The following is a 21,475-nucleotide window of genomic DNA, read 5'->3' as shown; positions in this document are numbered from 1 at the left end:
TCAAGGACACAATAACGCATAAGACAAAAATATGACTAAATCTACATTAATGCAGTACTGATATAATATGTTATATTATTTTACACTCTCTTAGGTACATAAAAGAATTCCATGCCTGTTACATTCACTTGAAAGAGGGTTCATTGTTATTCTGCATCCTTGTTAAAGGCAGAACAGATTTCTCTAAGGCTTTTCTCAATAGTCAGAGAAAACCTCTGTACTCCCCTGTTGTGAGTGCTGGAATCTTCTCTCACGCAGCGACCTTGATATTTGTACAGTACCTCTCCCCTGGGTTTTTCCTCTTTTTTTCCTCTGAGCTGTGCAAAGCTCAGGTGTTTGATTTTGTTGCTCATCTTGATGGTCCTTGTCACCTCCATGTCAGGAGCTTGGCAGGCGTCCTCACCTGTAGGAGAACTGTAATCTACGCAACCGCAGCAACAGCAAAACCTGAGAGCCAGTGTTGTGATGCACTCAAGTGCCTGTGCTTCATCATAGCGCTGGGTTGTGAAATACATTAGATGACCATTAAAATGCATCCTGTTAAATGAAAGAAAAGAAGGTGATATATTAGCTGTATAGAATGTAAATAAGAACAGATGTAAAGAGGGCCTGTTGCAAAAAGTGAGTACTGATTGCTGGGCATTCAGATCCTGGTAACAGCGAGTGGAGAGTGTCTTTGTGCTACAGAGGACATGTGAGTCTACAAAGAGTACAAAATGAAAACCTACAAACATTTGTTTTGTTGTCTATCAGTATAGAAATAAGTATGATCTGACTGATGGCTTATTGAGACACATGATTCACTGAATCAGGAATAAAATATTTTTTTTTTCAGAGCTTTGCTTTCCAGACTTTGGTGAGAACAGACTTGTTGGAATTGCATTACATTTTAACTGTTTCTTTCCTGCTGCTCTTCAACTTTCAAAATGCTGGCTATCAAACTGTTCTTGTAAAGTAATTACATGACAAGGAGAAATTTAACTCACAGGTTACAAAGCCAATTTGAAGTTTTCAACTTCAGTGTCAGCCTTAAGCAACAGAAACAAGCCAATGTGGAACTAAGGAATATAAATATTACAGAAACTAATTATTGGTACTGCTTCAATATGCAGTACTCATAAAATTATATTCCTATAATTGTTTTCATCTATTGTATAGAATTAAACAGATAAGAAATGAGACCATATAAATATAATAAGTAGGAGTGCAAAGAAAATAGTGGATACTTTTAAATAATTTCTTACAATTATGTAGGTCCTTTTAACCCAAAAGTTGCATATGAGAAGGGGACAAACTTTACACACCTCACTGTTCAAAATCAGCAAAATAATATATTAAGTATTTCATAATTATATTGGCTTAGAAAAAATATTGTTCTTCAATGTTATTAAAATTCTAGTATAAAAGGAAATACACATTTTACCAGAAATCCAAATATTAGTTGACATCTTCCCCTTCTGATTACACAGATGAGCATACAGATGTTTGATAGCTCTTTAACGATTATTTAACAAAGTTAACCAACATGTTTTATATATCCTTCCCTTTTGGGTCCCTAAGGAATTGTCGCATCCTGTATCCATTTTAAGAGTTGGAAGCACAACAGTCTGAAATCATCAGAGACCAAAAGAGCAAATATTATAGGTATTACGGTACCAGAGGCTGGTAATGCTGAAATTTCTATGCAGATTTCATTATCGACTGGAGGACAGAGGATAGCAAAATGGCTTCCAGAAATCACGTGACCAGGAAGCCCTAGGACTTTGCGGGTTGCATCGGCCATCTGGAGATCCCGGTAGATGGCAACAGAGGTCTGGTAACGAAAAACTTAAACTCAACATTTTTCAAAGTGGCAGGTCTTCCATTTCCTGTCGGCCAGCTTCTGGCTAGGATGTGTGATTGGTAAGCGGCAATCGTCAATCGTGTTGTTACGGAAACACGGTTTATACGCACATATCGTGTTTAGCTTAAGGGGACCGTAGTGAAATTTCAACCGGCATTCGAATAAAACGCCGACTGATGCTCTCCTGTACTGCAACGGATTTTCACTTTGTGTTTGCCCGATTGAAGTTTTAAAACGCTTCAGACTCTGGGTTTCAGTGAGGCCCAGTTGGAAACACCGTTCAGCACTGTGTGTGTAGCAGAACAGTTGTATAGGATCTCACATTTTCTGAGGCTCATTGGTTTTACGACCTCTGTGGAAAAACGGCATTATTCTTTTTTTTAGATAATCTGCCCCAGAGCATTTACAGTCAGCAACGTGAGTTTTGCTTTTCTTACGAGATATGCCATTCCCTTTGTATGTCGATGGTGTTACAACGCTAGTCTTCTGAAGTGCAGCGTGTTTTCTATCTGAGAAAATACATGCCACGAGTCATGATATATTTAGGGCTGGTTTTTAACCTTTTTTATGAAAAAGTGAGGGATTGCATTTCAGTAATAAACTCGGTGATTTACGATAATGTCAATCAGCTTTGTATTGGCATTTTACTCGTAATTAAGGTACTAACGTTTACCTACATCACCAAGACGAATGAAGATCCGTGTGAAGAGCTTCTACTACTCTTTCACTACAGAATTGCAGTTATTAACATTCAGAACCTTGTTAAAATTCTGCCAGTTCTGTGCTTAATTTGGGATTTGTACACATATACAGACCACTTGAGTTTAAAAGTAGCTTCACTGTTTTGAGTACATGTATTGAAAATATATAGAAATCAGGTGAAAGGGTGAGATTAAGTTGACCTTAATCTCTTTCTTTTATTTAGGAGAGCAGTCCATTAGAATCAATTCCAGTATGGTAAGTTTATTCTACATTGTATTTCACTTTTAATTTACTTTCTACAGCACCGACACTGAACTTTTTGAACAGATGCACCTGGCTGGAAAGAATCTTACCGGCCAATAGTCTTGTCAAAACATTTCCAAGAAACTTAAAATGCTGTTATTAGTGTATCAGCTACTGGACTTAAAACTGTGCTCATGTGTACATCCGCACCTGTTTTAATCCTGCTTTATAATAATTCTGTGCGTGTTACTTCAATAAAAGGTGCTGTGATAGGAAAGCAAGCTGTGTGGCTGTCCTTTTCTGTGCCCAAGGCCAAAAGTAGACCTAATAAAATGGGTAATTATTTTATCCAATATTTAATCAGTCAATGAGCTCACAGTAGATGAGTAACAGTTTATAGGCAAGAGCTATCAGTGGTTAATGTGCAAAAGCAAAGGGGTAGAGTGTAATTATGTGTAATTAGTGCAATTATGAGGGTGTAAATTTACAGGGTTCTATCGTAGTTGTGTGGATTCCTGTAGGAATGGTCTGAATTGAATACATATGGTAGATGTCTGTTATGTAATGTTTGTATGTTTCTGCATGTGTAAAACATCGCGGCTTTGATGATGGACAGATTTCTGGAAAAAAGTCTGACCATGAAGTATTGGTGTACCATAATCTCCCAACGCCTAATAATGAAATGTTAGGCCTGGTCCTTCCCGATTTAAATAAGGTGATGCTTCCAACAGGCAGAGCCGGCAGGACATGGCAGTCCCTGGTACAGTCACCCATTGTACGCCAGGTACTGGAGCCACTACCAGCAAGCAGCACACTGGCAACACAAGCACTGGCAGGCCTACAGGAAGGCGCTGGAGGCTGCTTACTGTGTGCCATACCATGCTGAGGGCGCTGCTGTTGCTCGTCGACACTCCAGTGGGAGCGAACAGGAAAGCGCTGGTCCAGAAGCCTGTCCCCGTTTTCCCAGTGGGGGGAAAAGAGGGCCATCTGCGTCACGGAGGGCCGCGGGCACTAAGCGTGTGAGGTGCTCCCGAGACTGCGAGGAGAACTCCAGCTCGGATGGCGAAGTTGAGTGCGATGTCAGCAACATGGAGATCACGGAGGAGCTGCGGCAGTACTTTGCCGAGACCGAGAGGCACCGGGAGGAACGCAGTGAGTGTTTGACGAGCAGAGATCTCGATTAGTGGTGGGAAGACCAAAGGGTGAAGGGCGATTTGACAGGTGGAGCTAAAGATCCTAATCTTGCTTAACTTGGTACGCAATTATTTTAGCACCTGGATATACTTACCTCATTGACTGAGTTAATGAAGATAATGGTTCACTTACTCTTTTTACGCATTCACTAATTCTTATTTACAGATTTTTTTTCTATTAATGTACCAATTACTCTACGCAGTACATGTCATTTGTGGATATCAACTCTGCTTTTAGAAAAGTAAGGGCTAGTTTTGATTAAACAAGGATTTTATAGCAAAAACGTAACATTAAATGAACTACAGTAGGGGTTCACAAACATTCCAGCAGCACTGTAGCTAGCAGCAGCATTCAACTTACCATGCTAGACATATTTCTAACGGGTTTCTCTCCTAAATAAACTAAAGGGGTTAACCAATCAAAGAGTCAATCACTAGGATAAATTTAAGGAGGACTTTGCTTATATGAAAGGAAGAAACCAAGTCAAGTTGGTCTTACACATACCCCATGCAGTGATCTAAAGAGACCTCATATGGCCTCAGGAAGCATGTTGTAAATGCTTATCAGTCTGGGGAGGGTTATAAATCCATAGCAAAATGTTTTGGAATGTATCAGTCTACTGCAAGACAAATAGTCTATAGATGGAGAAAGTATAAGACCATGGTGACTCTAACTAGATATGGATGCCCTTCAAAATCATCCCACAGAGCAACAAGAAAACTCATTCAGGATATCCTAAAGAACCCCAGGATATCAGAGGAACTTAAAAGATCTCTTCTGCTAACCCGCCAATACCTCAAGAATACAGTGCAAGCTGATTGGCAATGGCATTCAAAGGAATAAACCAAAAACTTTTGCTGTTTGTCTTAAGTTTGCAGAAGACCATCTGGCTGATCCTGTAGATTGTTGGAAGAATATTCTCTGGACGGATAATTCTAAAATTGATCTTTTTAACCACACCAAAAAATGCCATTTTTGTCAAAGACCTCCCACTAAAATAACCTTATCCTCGCTGTCAAGCATGGTGGTTGGAGTGCCATGGTTTTGGGTTGCTTTTCTGCCCATTGACCTGGATGACTCTCCACCATTGAGGGAACTATGAATTCAGAGTCATACTAAAATATTCTGGAGGAGAACATCAGGCCGTCTGTCTGTGTGTTGAAATTGAGCTGAAAAGGGGTCCTACAACATTGCAGTCTCCCTTAATTATCTCAGCAGATCTACTAAAGAATGGATGAAGAGAAATTTGGTGTTTTGGAATTACCGTGTCAAAGTCCAGAACTCAAAAGAAATGTGGCAAGCCCTGAAGTGGACTGTTCATGCAAGACAGCCAACAAATCTTGAGCAGTTGAAACAGTTTTCCAAGGAAAAACAGGCAAAAGTTCCTCAATGCAGATGTCAGTGTCTGAGTAGCTATAAGAAATAAGTAATAGGTTTATACCAAGCTGGAAAGAGAATAAAGAAAACGCAACGTTTCGGCCGTGGAGCCTTCTTCAGGTGTGAGGGAATTCAGAGTTCACCCTCACACCTGAAGAAGACTCCATATCTGAAACGTTGCGTTTTCTTTATTCTCTTTTCAGCATGGAATAAACCTATTACTTATTCCATTGCAGCCTACGCATGCTGATGCAGCTACCCACCTGAACTATAAGAAATGTTTGGTTGCCGTCATTGCTTCTAAGGGATGTGCTACCAGTTATTGAATTAAAAGGTTCCCTTACTTTTGCTCACAGGTTAATTTAAGAGAAAGTAAATAATAACTATTTTATTTAATAATGAAGCAATATATATAATTTGTTTGTGTTTTTTAGGGTTATCTTCATTAAATATTGGAGTTCAGATACAATATTTTTTAAAGATTATTTGTCTAAGACCTAACTGAAAGATGAATGTGCACTGTATGTGCTCCACCTTTAACACAGCTCTTGAACTTTATCTGTCTAGTTCAGGTTTTTCCAGTCCTGACCCTGGGGACACACAGACTTGCTGGACTTTTCCGCATAACCTATCAGTTAAATAATGTAACCTGTAATAGACCTAATAATAGTTTCATTTGGCACTCTTTTGTTATTATTTTTAGCTCCTAAACATGTAGGGGGTTTAACCTATTGTATTTAAGTAACTTAAAATTAACCTTTGAGTAGAAAAACAATTTAATACTTAGATTCCCCTTCAGCAAAGTGCTAGAGAAATAAAAACACAATGGCTGATTATACTTGAATTGAATATAAATAGTTATGTAACCAATCTTTGAAACAGAGTTATTTTCCTCAGCTGCACTATAGTTTTTTATTTTTATCATAGAAAATCGTCATGTACAGTTGCAGCATTCCTATGCACAAAAGAACCTTTAGACCTTAGAATAATTTGAGTATGATTAAGGCAACTCATATTAACTGATTGTCTGGGCGATGTAGAATGAAATTTCTCAGTCTCAGAAAGTCGGTCAAGTCAAAGTCCTGTCAAGTAGATCTAGGTGTTTTTCCTGAAATATTCAGTGCGCAACCTTCCAGTTCTGAAGCAAAAACAAATTTTACACTTAACAAATGGTAAACATGGGACACACTAATATTTATAATTTAGACAAGAATATTTGTAAAATGGTTAACCAGAAACTGAAATTATTTAAATTGCTTTTTTTACAACTTTAAAGAGAGGTGAGTCAACATGACTGAAATTCATTCCACTTATTTGGAGCCTTTAATTATCTACGTTTTCAGACAGTAGTGGGGGCGTGTGAGGATTTGACAATAAAAGTGACTGTAAAGTTCCACAGTAGATGTTTTGAGGGTGCTCACTGCTTCACGAGCACCAAAAACACCTTCAATGGCATTTAAGAAATGATCTGACCTTTATATTATGGTGTTTGAACAGGCTGTCAACATTATCTCTGAGTTAAAAAATAAACTTCTGTGTTGAACCCAGTGATGGAAAAGGTTATCCGTCAGGGGAATTATTGATGGGTCAGGATAGTGATTGTTTGCTGTTTTTTTCTCCAGGAGTTCCACCCATCTCCCAAATACATGCTGGTTAGATTTGATTAGCTTATCCATTTTGTCCCTTTTTCTGTGGTGCCCTAATAGGTACCTAATAGGTATTAGAAAGGTTACAAACACGAGGAAATTTGGCCTATTTAACTCATTTGGTCGTTAATAATTCTTATCCACATTGAAGAACAAAGGTATCAGCTGCAACATCACGCTGACAGTTTTAAAAATAAAAAATTTGATTTCTTAATTTAAATTGTCTAGTAAGAGTATCAGAATGCAGGCTGTAAAAACTCAGAAAGGTGCAAAATCACATGGAAGTAGTTGATGGAATATGTCTGTGTGTCACTCTCAGTATGCTGGAAGGGTAGACCGTGAATTCTTATACAATTTCAATTCTTGCTTTACCCACAAGAGGATGGATCGACATATGAAAATCATTTCTATTCTGCACTCTTTGTATTGTGGTATGATTACCTTGATCATCTTAAAATTGTAACCCTGCCAGTGTAGTTGCAATAAAAAAACTTGACAGAAGGCAAAGTTCACGACAAGAAACGTGTCCGGTAATGTAGATGCAATCATGTGGAGTTATATTGAAAAGGCAACGTTTTAAATTGTTCAGAAGATAATTGTTTTCATACCAGGAGAAAATGTTTCTTGACCGTCTGGCAAGTACAAAAGAAAATCGTAACCTAAACCAGGTAAAAATGCAGTCTTCAGACATTTATCAATGTGAAAAATGTTACTAAAATAAAGAATAATTCACCATACGCTTGCCAGTTGTGCAACAGTAGCTATTTAGAAGACACGTTGGGGGGGGGATCTTCAGTCTAGTCCACATGTAACTGGGATGTTCTGGTGATACTATAGATCCTATTTGATCCAGGTATACAAAATCCTAAGAGGTACTGATAGGTTCAGCCCAAGTAGCTGTTTCGCATTCACTAGTGTAACAAGTACACAGAGTCACCATTACAACCTAAGGGGGATTTGTTTAGCTCGAAGAATAGGAAGCAGTTCTTTACTCAAAAACTAGTGGGCGTCTTGAGCACCCATCCCAGCCAGGTGGTTGAGACCCAAACTCTGTGCACCTTTATGAAAGGGCCAGAGGACATTTTAAATTCATTCTGCTGCAGCACTACCAAATGGGAAAAATGGCACCTTCTTGTTTGCGGGCCTTTCTTGTGCTCTTGCATAAACAAAAATGTCTTAGCCCTTTGAACACAAGTTTGCATGTTGCTGCAGAGTATAGTTTCATACTTGTTGATATGGCTGCCTGGAACAGATTGACATTCTCATGTGGTAATGCATAGTCAGCTGGGCTGTATTTAATCTTATTGCCCAAGTCCTGATCCCCACTAGAGACAGCTGCCACTACTTGATCCTGCACTAATTTGCACACAGCAGTCAGCAGCTCACAGGCTTTATCTTCCTGTCATTTGTCTTTGAAGTCTACAGCCCCTGGATTACGAGTCTGGTAGTGCTTATAGGTCTTCTTCATAGATCTATGACTGTGTAGCAGAGCTGTCTGCCAGTTACAACACATTCTACTACAAACGTCCCTTTAAGAGCTGTTGGAGGAGATTAAATGAGGCCTTTAGGATAGGAAGTTACTTTTAATAAAGTCCTAGACTTGTTAAATGGGTTTAATCAAGTCCTGGCATTGAGAATTTTTAACAGGACTTTTAACTAAAACTCTATTGTGCCAGTGCCCTGAATTTATTGCCATTTCATCTTTATATACTTTAATAGGCACCTTCAGTGTAGAGTTTACATGTTTTGATCAGTAGCTTGGTTGGCTGCTTTTTTGCAAAACTGGCTGCCTAAGTTGCTTGGTGTCTCTGTCAATTCTCCTCATGTGCTCGTTTGTTTGTATGCCCTGTGATGGACTGGCCTTCTGTCTGGGGTGTGTGCGCGTGCCCTGTGAATAACTGGCGTCCTGTCTGGGCTGGGTGTGTGTATGTGCGCTGCGATGGTCTGGCGTCCTGCCTGGGGTGGTTGTATGTATGTGCGCTGTGATGGACTGGTGTCCTGTCTGGGGTGCATGTGTGTATTCCAGCTAAAGTAATAGTTACGAAATACACTAAATACAATGGTTAAGGAGTAACCATTATCTATGGTTTTCTCTAAAGAAGGGTAAAACTATGTCTCCCTCCATTTTATAGACCGGCGTATAAGTTTATTCTTCTTGTTGTCTTTTTAACTACTGCTGGAAGATTGTAGGTTTTCCCCGATGTGCCACACACTTTCCCTGTGAGTGGGCTGTTGAAAGAGCAGTGTGAGATGTGATGTCTGTTGTGAGGAGAGAATGTGATAAGGCAGGACTCTTAAAGGTGTTTATACCCTCTAGGAAGAACTGCACAGAGATGTTAACAGTGATGAACCCATGCTCATGTCATTTCTGATGCCTTTTCCTTAATATTGTGCAAGGAATTAGAGTGAATTTTCTTTAACAGATATTCTCCTTTTTTAATTACAATTGAGCTGTAATGTTAAAATTTATGTTCACTAATATTTCCCTTTTATTATTCATTTGTTTGGCTCAGGGTTTTAAAGTGTACCTTTAAAGTGTTGTAACAGAAGATGCATACACATTCTCAAATGGGTTTTGACCACCCCCTTTACTTTTGTCTCCTGGTGAACTACTTGGTTTCGTCAGTAAACATTTCTAAGATCATGTAATAGGTTTATTCCATGCTGAAAAAAAGAAGAAAGAGAACAACCACACCTGAAGAAGGCTCCACGGCCGAAACGTTGTGTTCTCATTCTTCTTTTTTTCAGCATGGAATAAACCTATTACTAACGCAGCTACCCACCTGAACTTTCTAAGATCATGTCTATTATTTATTCTGTGATCTACATTGCAGTCATCTTAGTTTGGTAAAATGTTAATTTCAACATACTGTGGATTTTAATTGAGGTATTTAATGTGTTTCATTGTGAATGGTTCTTTGTACCCTGCATGCTTTGAATTTTTTTAATTTAGATGATTAGAAGATGGGTACATACAAAAATATGTATTTTGCCTGTTCAGTGAGAGATGTGGGAAATATGAGGTAGTTTTTTAATGCCACAAAAGTGTACCATATGTGTCCCTTCGGTCATAAAGCTTGCTTCATTGCTTGCTCAAACAAAGTCAAATAGTGTAGGTTCCCCTGCTTGTTGGTGTGGCTGTGGCCAGTATCCTTGTTATACAAAAAAACAACACGGAACAGATGTGATGAGAATTATTTTGCAGTCACGTTGCATACAGCTGGACCACATTTCCTTTTCACCCAGACAAACTTGAATGTGCTGCATTTTATTTTGTCCAGTTTAAGGCCGTACTTCTCCTTTACTGGGGAAAAATGCAAAATGTGTGGGATTTTATTTTCCTTAATCTCATCCAAAATGAGAGAAAAGTTTCCACAAAATGGACAAGCTTGGTGCTTGAGATGGCATAATTCATCAATTAGTATCAGTGGTGAAATGGAAAACAAGAGAATGTGCTTTTCATTAAAATAATAATCCAGCAAGTTAAACCTCGGAACTGTGACAGAAAAAATCCAGAAACCCTTCAATAACGAAGTATGTATTGTATTTAATATGAGAAAGTCATTTATTTTTATCTGCAAAATTCAGTTGAATTGAATGGAATGGCCCTTTTTTTGATAGGAACATACATGTTTTTAAGCTACTGGTGTACTAGCCAAGAACAGTTTTGCTGATGTTATGCTAGCAATATAATTGGTGTAATGTTGTCCTTTAATGTTAGGTTGCGTTGCTTTGTTTTAGTTCTTATTCTCTAGTTAAAATAATATATTCTTCCTGCACATCCCTGGAGCTTCAGAGCAAATACTCCCATTTTGTTCATCTTGAGGGCCCCTCAAAGGATGACGTCTGTATTGTTTCCTTCTCATCCTCCCCATGACTGAGCTGTCTCTTGAGTGCTCTCTGTTAGCCTTTTTCTTTGAATCATGAATAGGTATTTCGGCACAGGCCAGTGTCGCATCCTGCTGTCCCCCATGAGAATTCGAGGTTAACATTTCTATTTCAGCGTCTATTTTAAACCCTACTGTGAGTGGGACACCCATATCTGGCCTATGATCTTCGCTGAGTCCCGGCTTTAGACTTGCAGGACTGGGGAAGATTCATTTAACAGCTTTTTTTTACATTGAAGTGAACAATATAACCACATCTCTAGTCTCTTCCAAACTAGCATTCATCCTTAATGCAGTTGTGGATTGTGAAGCCCTTCTCCATGGGTTAAAAAAGTGTAAATGTGTTTTTTTAATGACTTGCAAACACTGAAATATACTGGACCTTTCAGACCTACCTTTTAAAAATGTTCTTTCAGGTTAAATATGGAGACCTATGCTATACATTTGCTCTGATTGTTTTATCCCTTCCCTTCCCTGAGTTGTTGTTATGTGTGAGAAGCCACAGGATAGTAAAGAACATGATTTAAATTGTATACATTTGACCAGTGAATGTTCAATGCAGGATTTACATACATTTTCTATTGATTTTACCAGTTCGTAGGTGTCTTATGATGGACACTATTCAAATTAAGTATAGAAATACGTGTAGTGTCTCACAGTTTTTCTGTCTTATTAGTTGGTGCGTTGAGCCAGGGATTTTGTTGGTATGAAATTGCACAATTGTATGCACAGTTAGTGCAGCTTTCCGATGTACTGCATATATTGTTCAGAAGCATCAAGCTCTGTTAGTCTAAATAGTTGTTTTTTTTAGTTCAGAAGAAACATTTAAGAATTCATTGTTGAACTTGTCACACCCTATTATACTAACTCAATAGCATTTTGTTGGTGCGATGGCTCTATGGCTAAGGATCTGCGCCTGTGGCTGGAAGGTTGCCGGTTCATATCCCGCGGCCGGCAGAGGAATCCTACTCTGTTGGGGCCCTGAGCAAGGCCCTTAACCCCAACTGCTCCAGGGGCACCATACAATGGCTGACCCTGCACTCTGACCCCAAGCTTCTCTCCCTGTCTTTGTCTCATGGAGAGCACGCTACAAGAAAATACAAGAAATTGTATATGGCCGATAAAGTGATCTTATCTTATATACCTGTGTATGAGTATAATGACAGCTTGAACTTGAAGTAAGTCTTATTACTTATAGCTAGCAGGTAGGCTTGTGGCTTTTTTAGTTGATATCTAATTTTTGAAGACCAATGCAGGACCTGGAAGAAATGCATCCCTCTAAAAAAAATCATGGAACCCTTTTTTAACAACAAATGTCTTCATAGGTGACATTTTTGCATTCTCAGTCATTCATGCAGTGTGCTTTGGATACTACTCTTGAATAAGCTAATTCTTTTTGGGGTTTTGCTTTGCTTTTGGGTTTTAAAGTGCGATATCACTATCTTGAATGACATGCAACACCGAACGAGGACTTGTTGAGAAAGAGACAAGAAGATAAGTATGACGTTACTCTGCTGTTGTGCTTTGCTCTCGTCTAATTCAGGCGCTTGTCGCTCCACCGCAGGGAAACAGCAGCAGCTGGAAGAGGAGCAACAGAGTGCTTACGTGCCTGCTGACCATGACCTCTACAGAGTGGCGAGGCGCAGTGCTCAGCCCCCCAGAGACCAGCCGGGTGTGAGAAGGGGAATCGAGATGAAGATGCTCTATGGGGAAGATGCTGCTAAAATCCAGGGCATGGAGACTGCCATGCAGCTTACCTTCGACAGGAACTGCGACTTGAAGCAGCCAAAATATTGGCCTGTCATTCCTCTTAAACTCTGAAGCCAACAGCCCTGGAGTAAATCACCTCTGTGCATACCTGCCATCTGTGGGATTATGACTGATTGCCTCCAAGTCCCCTAAAAGGTGGAAAGTATCAGCTGGCATTAACAGTGTCTTTGTTGGCTAAATATTGTAAAAAAAAAAAAGGCTTCCTTGTTTGCTAGCTGTGTAACAGTTAGCTGCCTTCAGTGCTTTTAACCAAAGCACTGAAGGCAAAATAAACTCAAAACGTTGCGAAGCCCTGCTTTAAAAAAAGTAACAGTCAATTCTATAAGATGTCTACCCATTTCATATAAATTCACCGAAGAACAACTTAAAAATTACTGTATGCATATGTGAAAATGAGGAGACTTTTTAAAGGAAATAAAAGTATTTGTTATTAGCTATTGTTTGATTCAGTTTAAGTCTTGTTTTATTATGGTTTTCTTAAGTGTAACCAGTTTTGTAAATTGCATGACCCAAAATTATGTGGTACTTGTTTTGTGTTTTCAGCCAATAATAATGAACATGCAGGGGTGTAAAATGTCTGTAGCCCGTTTGTGGTGCCGCACAATACGACACATATGCCATATGTTACCCTGGTTAAATTCAAGGTTGTGACCTTTCCAGAGGGCACGTCTAGACATTTAAATGAGACCCCAAAAGGTCAATCTGTTGCTCATGATGTTTGCACTTGTCAAGTCTGAGTTATGGGACCAGGAAGCCTGATTGTTGTACTGGTTTTGTAGCTGAGTGTCCTAACACCTCTGGTATGTGTTGATCAGAGCACATGACAAAAACTCTATCTGATAAGGAAATATTAAGAAATATGTGTGCTCTTAATGAGACTTGATTCTTCGTTCCACAATCTACAAACAATTACCTCAGGAAGATAAGGTAAACCTGCTTTTCTTATGTTATGGTTCTTTACCACTTAAAGAAAGCTTGACTTTGATATAGACTGTCTTGGTGTGCAAGAAAATGGCAAGCTCTGATGTTATTAGGTTGTGAAACAATACCTTTTCTCTTGTTTATGAAACATTACACAATAATAGAATCTTGCATTCCTAAAGGATTTGGTATGCTGTAATAAATCAGGTTTTATAGAAGAAACATCGTAACAAAATTAATAGAGACCAATCAATCCTTTTTTGTCCTGCTGCTCTTAAGCTTCATAAACTTGTACAAAATGTGTGTACAGTATAAACTGTTAATGCAAAGGTAAAAATGATTTAGTCATTAATCGTTTTAATATAATTGGGTTATATAGCCCTGTATTACAGAGTTTTGGGAGCTGTATATTCATAATCAGTATTTTTTTAAGCATTACAAAACAAGGTTGATTTATATTGCTGTTACATTGTAAACGTGAGTATTGTATAATACAGTGCATTACAGTGCTTCCCAATGGCTGCATCTTCACCTATGAAACTAATGCCATTGAAAGCTAGAACATCTTGCGTTGAAAACAAAGGACTGGACCATTCAACTATTCATCTAGTCCTCTCCTTCCTTTACTGGATATGTGAATTTCATCAACATGACCGTCTTTTCTGAATTCACCTTATTGAATTCACTGTCCTGTTCCTTAGGTGATAGAATTGGCATCTTATACATTAACAAAAAAAAAATCTCTTTTCTTTGGAAGAAAGACTTTTTTGTAAGGACCATAAGTTTTATCCAACTTTCAGTGAAGATTTTGGAAAAATAATCATTTTTAAAAAAACCAATTTGTAGGAGGATCCCTCAACCTAATGATTCCACATGGCAGCAGTTTCCCCATCAACCTGCTACTTCTGCTCCTCCCTATAGAAACCCTCTGCTTCAGCAGTCAGTGCAGACAGTTCGGGTGGCAGTAATATTAAATATTTATGCCCACAATGTATTTCCAAGCCCACTGTTAGACACAGTATTCCAAATCTGGCATAGAAAAGGCATTAGAGCTCTTAAAGATCAATAACTGCTTTGCATCTTTCTCACATTCAAATAACATTCTGTCCATTATCTGTATTTACTGTACGTGATATACTGTACAATATATGCAATAAAGCCACAAACTGATTCCCTGCTTACCTTGTAAAGCTTCAACTCTCTTCCAGTTTAGGTTACACCAAGTCCCTGTACCTCTTATTCATATTGTAGAGATACAAGAAGTCACAGCACAGTTCAGAAAAGATTTGAAATGAGTTTGTGATGAAAGTTAATGGAGAAAGTCAAGACACATACAGGGTGTATCCCCTATGGAACTCTGAATCCAAGCAGTTTTGCAGAAAGTCTTACACCCTGAGTACTGCTATGATCACCCTCTGTTATTACTTTGAGTGGGTGTTTAGAAGTGACTATTGCATATGTCTTGGAACGATGCGAAATACAGTACTTCCACACACAACATATTAGCTATTTCTGATAATGTTAGCCCCGCCTTTTAGTTATTTCCAAAATGTCACATTCAACAGGTCTGTTATTTAAAATGCACTCAGGTCATGTCAGGTTCTGCAGTGTGTTTCAAGCCTGACGAAGGTTGCTTAATTTCTGTGCTTTTGTTGTTTTTTTAAAAAATCATACACATCCTATAAGAAATCTAGATCCTAGTCTTTGGTCCCTTATCTAATGGCATAGTGCTCTCCAAGCTGCAGTCAGATTATCTTGCTTTTGTCTCAGAGGTGGCCAGATAGCTAATATTACTGATTTGGAAACAGCCTGCCACATCCACACACATCGGCTGGCTGAGAGATTTACGATTGAGATGAAGTTCACGTTGCTTCACAGACATCCGTTTTTTGCAACATGGCAGTGCATGTCATTTTATGCTGCCCTAGTAATTCAACAAGAGACACTTCTTCCTCTGTTCCATTCTTGTCTTACTTTTCTTCCTACCCTCTTTCTTGCCCTAGCCTTATTTCTTGGCCTTAGGTGTGAATTTCCTTACAAATGGAATTTGACTCTCAATGAGACAACATTTCAAACTTGTTAACACTGTATAGCCAGTATGCCAGAAAAAGTATACAGGAAAGCACCATTAATAATTAATACGGTACATGTTTTGAGTAAAGGTGTAGAATAATACAGTATGTGTGATAATCGTCAGGAAATTGCTCTATAGTGATTATATGTACAGTGAAATTATTACTGCTGTCTTCCAGCCTGTAGGTCCTTATTCCTCTTCCAGTCTATAGTGCCTTCTCTACAGAGTTTGCATGTTCAAACCATGGGTGTGGGGGTTTTCTGCCATAGTCCACTGACATGCTGGCTATTTTAACTGATATACCTGTATTTATTGATCCTGTTCAGGGTGAAGCCCACCTTGTATCCATTGTCAGACAGGTTAGACTCCGTGTCACATGACCATGTGTTGGACTAGATGGTTATTGAAAATGGATGTACACTGACATCAGCTGTTTTCTCATTCCAGTCCTCATTGCTGTTGTGTGTTATTGGCAGCCAGTTATAAGGGTAGTGTTCGAGGGCCCAGTTACTATGGCAACACTTCATTGATGCGCCTGTTATTGACCTAGAATGGTGAGATTCCATTGTTTGAGCAAGACTGCTGTCGAAATTTAGCATGCTTTGAACGCAAAGCCCTGTGTGTTGTCAGATTCTGAATGAGGTGCTCTGTCAGGAAGGTGGGGTTGAGAGTGTACAGTACTGAGTTAAAGAACACAAATGGTATTATCACCAGAGGTGATACAGGACCTAAGACCCTTTAAATGCATTGAAAGTATACTGAAATATTATCTGCGCACCCACACAGTAAGAAGAAAATTCAGGGATGAACAATTGCAAAAACATTCCCCTCTTCCAAAACTGGTCTGTTTTCTAGAATTGCAAATGATGTGTACACATATTTTTATATTGAGTATTTTAAATTGAAAGTTGAAAGCTCAACCTGAACACTTTTATAGGTGAAGGAAGAAATGGCATCACAAACTGCAGAGATCAAAAATAAAATAAGCTGATTACATAAGTATTCATGTACCCTTTGCAATGGCAACCCTCGTTGTACTTGGGTCACGCAGTTTAAATGCCTTTGTCTATCGTCTGCCTCTATGGTTGGAAGGGGATGTGTTTTTAGCTCTTGACCTCGTGTCATGATTGCGAGAAACATAAAAACTCCATAGTTCAAATCGTCTACACAAGTCCTTCTGGGGTCAGCTTTGCCTTGGCAATGCATGATGAAAGTTGTATCTACAAAAATTAATGGATGCCTCTGTAACTATTGTTTTAAAGCATAACCGATGCAATGTTTCTTGTCCATAAAATATACCTATTTTTATATCTCTGGCCTCTTAAGCCCTTCTGTGTCACAATACACAAACGATCACTGGTGCCTGGTCTTTTTCCAGGCCGTGCCCTTATCCTGATGCCTCATCCCACTGCTGGCTGGGTAGCATCGCCTGGCATGCACACTAAAGGCCTGTAACCATGGATGTCATGTTGTTAGCAAAGCCCTGCATTGAACACTTAGTTGAGAGCTTTTATTTGCAATTTAAAACATCCGTATGACCTCATTCTTTTTTTCCTCTTGACGCATTCATTCTGGGGTTCCAAAGAAAAGCCCAGAGAGGCAAGCACTCGGGTTAGGACTGAAAGGCAGATAGACACAGAAACGAGAGCCAGAGAATGAACTGTTAGAAGCTAGACGTAATTGGGAGTGCTTTCAAAACTTTATGTAAACAGAAAAGAATCCAGTATTTCTAACACATGGCTAAAAAAATTGCATTGCTATGAAATGACACATGTAACGCTAACATATTTTCCCTGTACACAAATGAGGCTGCAGTGGTGCCATACTATAACATTTAATGATTTTCCTCAATTCTTTTGAAGGGCCACCTACCTAGAGGGTGAGAACTAGGTTCATTCTCGGTGCCAGCAGTGTCCTTGGCCTCTCAAGCTGCCTACATGTACTACAATAGACAAGTCCTTCATGCCTTTGTTGTTCATACTGAAGCTCACTGAGGCTTATGGAAGATCAGCAGTTCAGCCGTGTCCAGACCCCAAGAGATACAAGACCAACTGAAATGCAGCAAATTTAAGAAATAATTTGAAATTCACTAGAAATTACAGCATGGACAAATTGAGTGCATTAAAAGGGTTTGTTGAGTGTTTTAGTCACAGTAAATTTGGCTTAGCCCACTTGGCCATAGGACGAGGAGGCTGAGACCCCCATGAGGACTAAGGAGTGACCAACCTGCAAACGTGAAGATGAGCTGGAGAAGGGATGTGTAAGAAGAGGGTTACATATAGTTTCTTTTAATGTAAGGAAATGATGTCAGGAATTATTACAAATTGCTGACAGCTGAAGCTGAATGAACTTGGCTGTTCATCCCAAGTGAACTTTCCTTATAAACCCTAGTCGAAAATAAATGTCCTGTGTCTGAAGTGCTGTGCAAATAAAAAAATTTACAAAACACTGTGATGACAGACAAGTTCATTGTACTTTATTGCACTTTTGCTCCTCTGTTTTTTCTTTTCAAATGATAGGTTTTGCGTTCTGTCTTGACATTTAATAGTGTTGTTCATAAGAAAAGTGCATTCAGTTTGAAAAAGAATAAGGGTGCATACTGTATTTGTATATTGCAGACCTAATGTTGATCACCAAAGCAATGGCTGTCATCATTCAAACAAATCTTGATCTTAACTGGTTTCACTGTTATTTTATCTGATTCCCAAATTCTAAATAGTTGGAACAGCTTAATATAATTCTTGGTAATCAAAATATATCTACAAAAAGTGGTTTTCCACTATTTATCCAAACTTGTTTTAAATTGATTAGATTTCTTAATGAATTTGCATCCTTTCAGAGCATTGGGTTTTGGAATTGAATAGAAGATAGGATTAGAATGGGATTTTGTTGAATGAACGAATAGGATGTATTTTGGAAGTGTTCTGAATCACTGGTATTTGAGTAGATGATTCTTTTACCCTAGCAATTTGGGTTACATTTGATCCTAAAAATCCTGTAATCATTTTCCAATTACAGCATTCTTACAATAAGCACCACATGATCTCTTCCTGGCTGTGGAGTTCATAATGCAATTAGTCCCAGCAATGTGTTTAAGTAGGACTGATTAAACTGAAACATGTTCAAGTTTCCATAGTGATAGCAGAAGTCTATTCAGTTACTCTCTTGGTAGAAAACAGAAGACAGAGCTGCCTTTTCTTGTGTTCCACACAATCCTTGCATAGAACTCCTATAAACTGTATATGTGTGTGCAACAGTCAGCCTCATGTCAATGCTATACATTTCTGCATCGTTGTTTTTTTAAATGCACTTTTGGATATATTTTTTTGTTAAGTAAGATTGAAAGATGCTTTAGAAATGTATTGTAGACACTTAATCATTTTACATTTTTCTACTTAGGCTTTTTTTTTTAGGCAAATGTCACCATCTATTATCTAAGTCTCTGGTACATACTTTTCATGAAAATGGTAGATTTCCCTGGGGGAGCAAATGGATATTTTTCCTTATTTAACATTTTTTAAGCTATTTACATGTAAAATCCTGAAAGAAAAGTTAACAATAAGCTTAAAACTTTATTTTGCTATTTTTGAAGAAATCAAGCAAAGAACTTGACTTAGTATATAAATAACAGTTTCATTTTAGCCATGCTTAGGTAAAATGTTTTTTAAATACTTCTAGTACTTCAGATATATAAGTATGAGTTTCAAGTCAAGACAATGTTTTATTAATAATGTAATTTTATTAATAAAACATTGTTAAATAGACTTTTAGATTTTTTGTTAAATAGACATTTGAACATGAGAACAAAAATGAAGCTGTAGCCAAGACCTTAAATATACCATTGTATGGACTGTTCTTGTGTAACACACCAATCCAAAATACTCAATACAGCAGAGTCAAAGTTAAGGCAGAAATGCTATTAAATTAATTAACTGTCCAGAATTTCCATGCAGTAATAAAAAAACTACTCCCAGTTTTGGATTCCTGTTTTGAACATTTAAAATCCCTTGTTACAGGGCTACTCAAGCAGCAACACACCCCAGCAGAATGTCTAGGGAAAGTGCACACTTGTGCTCAGTACTTAGTACGCCGACCACTGGTGGCAGCTGAGACACCATAAATGCTTCTGGCAGCTGAGCTGGACTGAAATGCACATTGTTGGGATTTTTCACAAGCTTGTATTTAACTTGTCCCTCTAAAATTCTTGATTCTTCAGAAAAAGAAGTTAAGTGACATTAATTCTATTTAAATTTAAACAAGCAAATCAAAAAGAAAGTATAAGTACAAAAAGAGTCATGGACTTTCGGTTTAATGATCTGATACTGAAGCCTGAGACATCTTTTATTTGACCTCATCAGGAAGAGAGGTGGGTAACCCAGCTCATTGCTCTGCCCAATCAGGAGTGTCTCTGGGTTCTCTCTGTTGTAAGCTTGGAACGTATTACTTCACAATTCATATCTCTACAAAACAAAAGATGAGGGTAAACTGTATCTATCTCTCCAGAATCTCTTAGTGGAAATCTGATTTAATGGTTTAGTTAGCTGTTATATGCTTTCTTTATCCTTCATTGGTGCACAGTCACAAAACAGCACGGCCAGGTGGATGCTGCACATTGGTGGTGGTGGAGCTGTAAAGCGCTTTGAGTGGAGTGTCCAGAAAAGTGCTATATAAGTGTAAGCAATTATTATTATTATTATTATTATTATTATTATTATTATTGCCTATTCTTTCTCCGTAGGCTAAAGAGGTTTGGCATGCCATCACATATCCAGGCCAGCTTCTACAGGTGCACTATTGAGAGCTTCCTGACTGGTTGCATCACTGCCTGGTATGGGAACTGCTCCACCCAGGATCGCAAAGTACTGCAGAGGTTGTTGAAGTCAGCGCAGCTCATTACCGGCTGTGAGCTACCAAACATCCAGGAGATCTACTCAGCTAGATGTCTGAAGAAGGCCAGATCCATTCTCAAGGACCCCAGTCATCCCAGTCACAAACTGTTTTCCCTCCTACCATCCAGTAAATGGTACCAAAGCATTCGGTCCAAGTCCAACAGATTATGGAATAGCTTCTACCTCCAGGCAATAAGACTGCTAAATAGCCAACCTGCAGCTCCTTTACCAAATCACCTGTAATGGCTACATGGACACACAGTTTTCACTGTATTCACCATAACTGCACTACTTGTATATATCGCATACACCATGGACACATAGCAGCTCTACTCATATTGAGTTTTATTCAATTTCTATTACATCTATTGTTATGTAACCTTAGTTTCATAACCTCAATTTTGTGATTTTTGTGATTCTTGTGATTTTTGTGAGCTCGCGGAAAAGACATTTCTTTGCCAGCAACTACTGCTGCATGCTGTATTGTTGTGCATTTGATAATAAATAAACTTTTATTTTCATCTATAGATTCCCACTATAGGCATTTGAACAAAGTGTTTTCTGCTAAGTTTGATTTCATTTCTGATGGTGTTAGATACAGGGGCTTTAAAATCATGTTTTTCCATTGTAAAGTGGAAGTGTTTTTGGTTAACTGATTCTAAGGGTGAAATAAAATTAATTAATTGAGGGTAAATGAATGTACAGAATATACAAATGCAATACATTCATTGTTAATTCACCTACTATTCAAAATGGACTTATGTTTAACCATTGACATGTACTTTCCAGGATTACAGAACACTAGGGTGGTTTCAAATCTCTACCATGAAAACCCTTTTTTCTAAAACTCCCTAATTCCTGTTTTGAAGTGGTTTCACTTTACATATATTTTTAGGCGTTGTGCTGAAATAAAATGAGTCTCAGAAGAC

At 38.4% G+C, this 21,475-nt stretch overlaps 1 protein-coding gene across 3 annotated transcripts; it reads left to right on the top strand.

Annotated features, from left to right (window-relative positions):
• Positions 1–1,722: 1,722 nt before the first annotated feature.
• gemin8 (gem (nuclear organelle) associated protein 8) lies at positions 1,723–14,760 on the top strand. Of its 3 annotated transcripts, none has more exons than XM_015361757.2 (5): positions 1,723–1,902; positions 2,228–2,260; positions 2,769–2,800; positions 3,520–3,940; positions 12,457–14,760. In XM_015361757.2, the coding sequence occupies exons 3-5, from the start codon at positions 2,798–2,800 to the stop codon at positions 12,711–12,713; spliced, it is 681 nt and encodes a 226-aa protein (XP_015217243.2). In that variant the 5' UTR covers positions 1,723–1,902; positions 2,228–2,260; positions 2,769–2,797; the 3' UTR covers positions 12,714–14,760. The 3 variants fall into 3 exon arrangements, with proteins under 3 accessions (XP_015217243.2, XP_015217242.2, XP_015217244.2); XM_015361758.2 differs by having other exon boundaries at positions 1,762–1,811; XM_015361756.2 differs by lacking the exon at positions 2,228–2,260.
• Positions 14,761–21,475: the final 6,715 nt, after the last annotated feature.

The sequence above is a fragment of the Lepisosteus oculatus genome, chromosome 13, assembly GCF_040954835.1.
Source record: "Lepisosteus oculatus isolate fLepOcu1 chromosome 13, fLepOcu1.hap2, whole genome shotgun sequence".
Classification (NCBI taxonomy): domain Eukaryota; kingdom Metazoa; phylum Chordata; class Actinopteri; order Semionotiformes; family Lepisosteidae; genus Lepisosteus; species Lepisosteus oculatus.
This window is presented reverse-complemented; position numbering and strand designations above follow the sequence as displayed.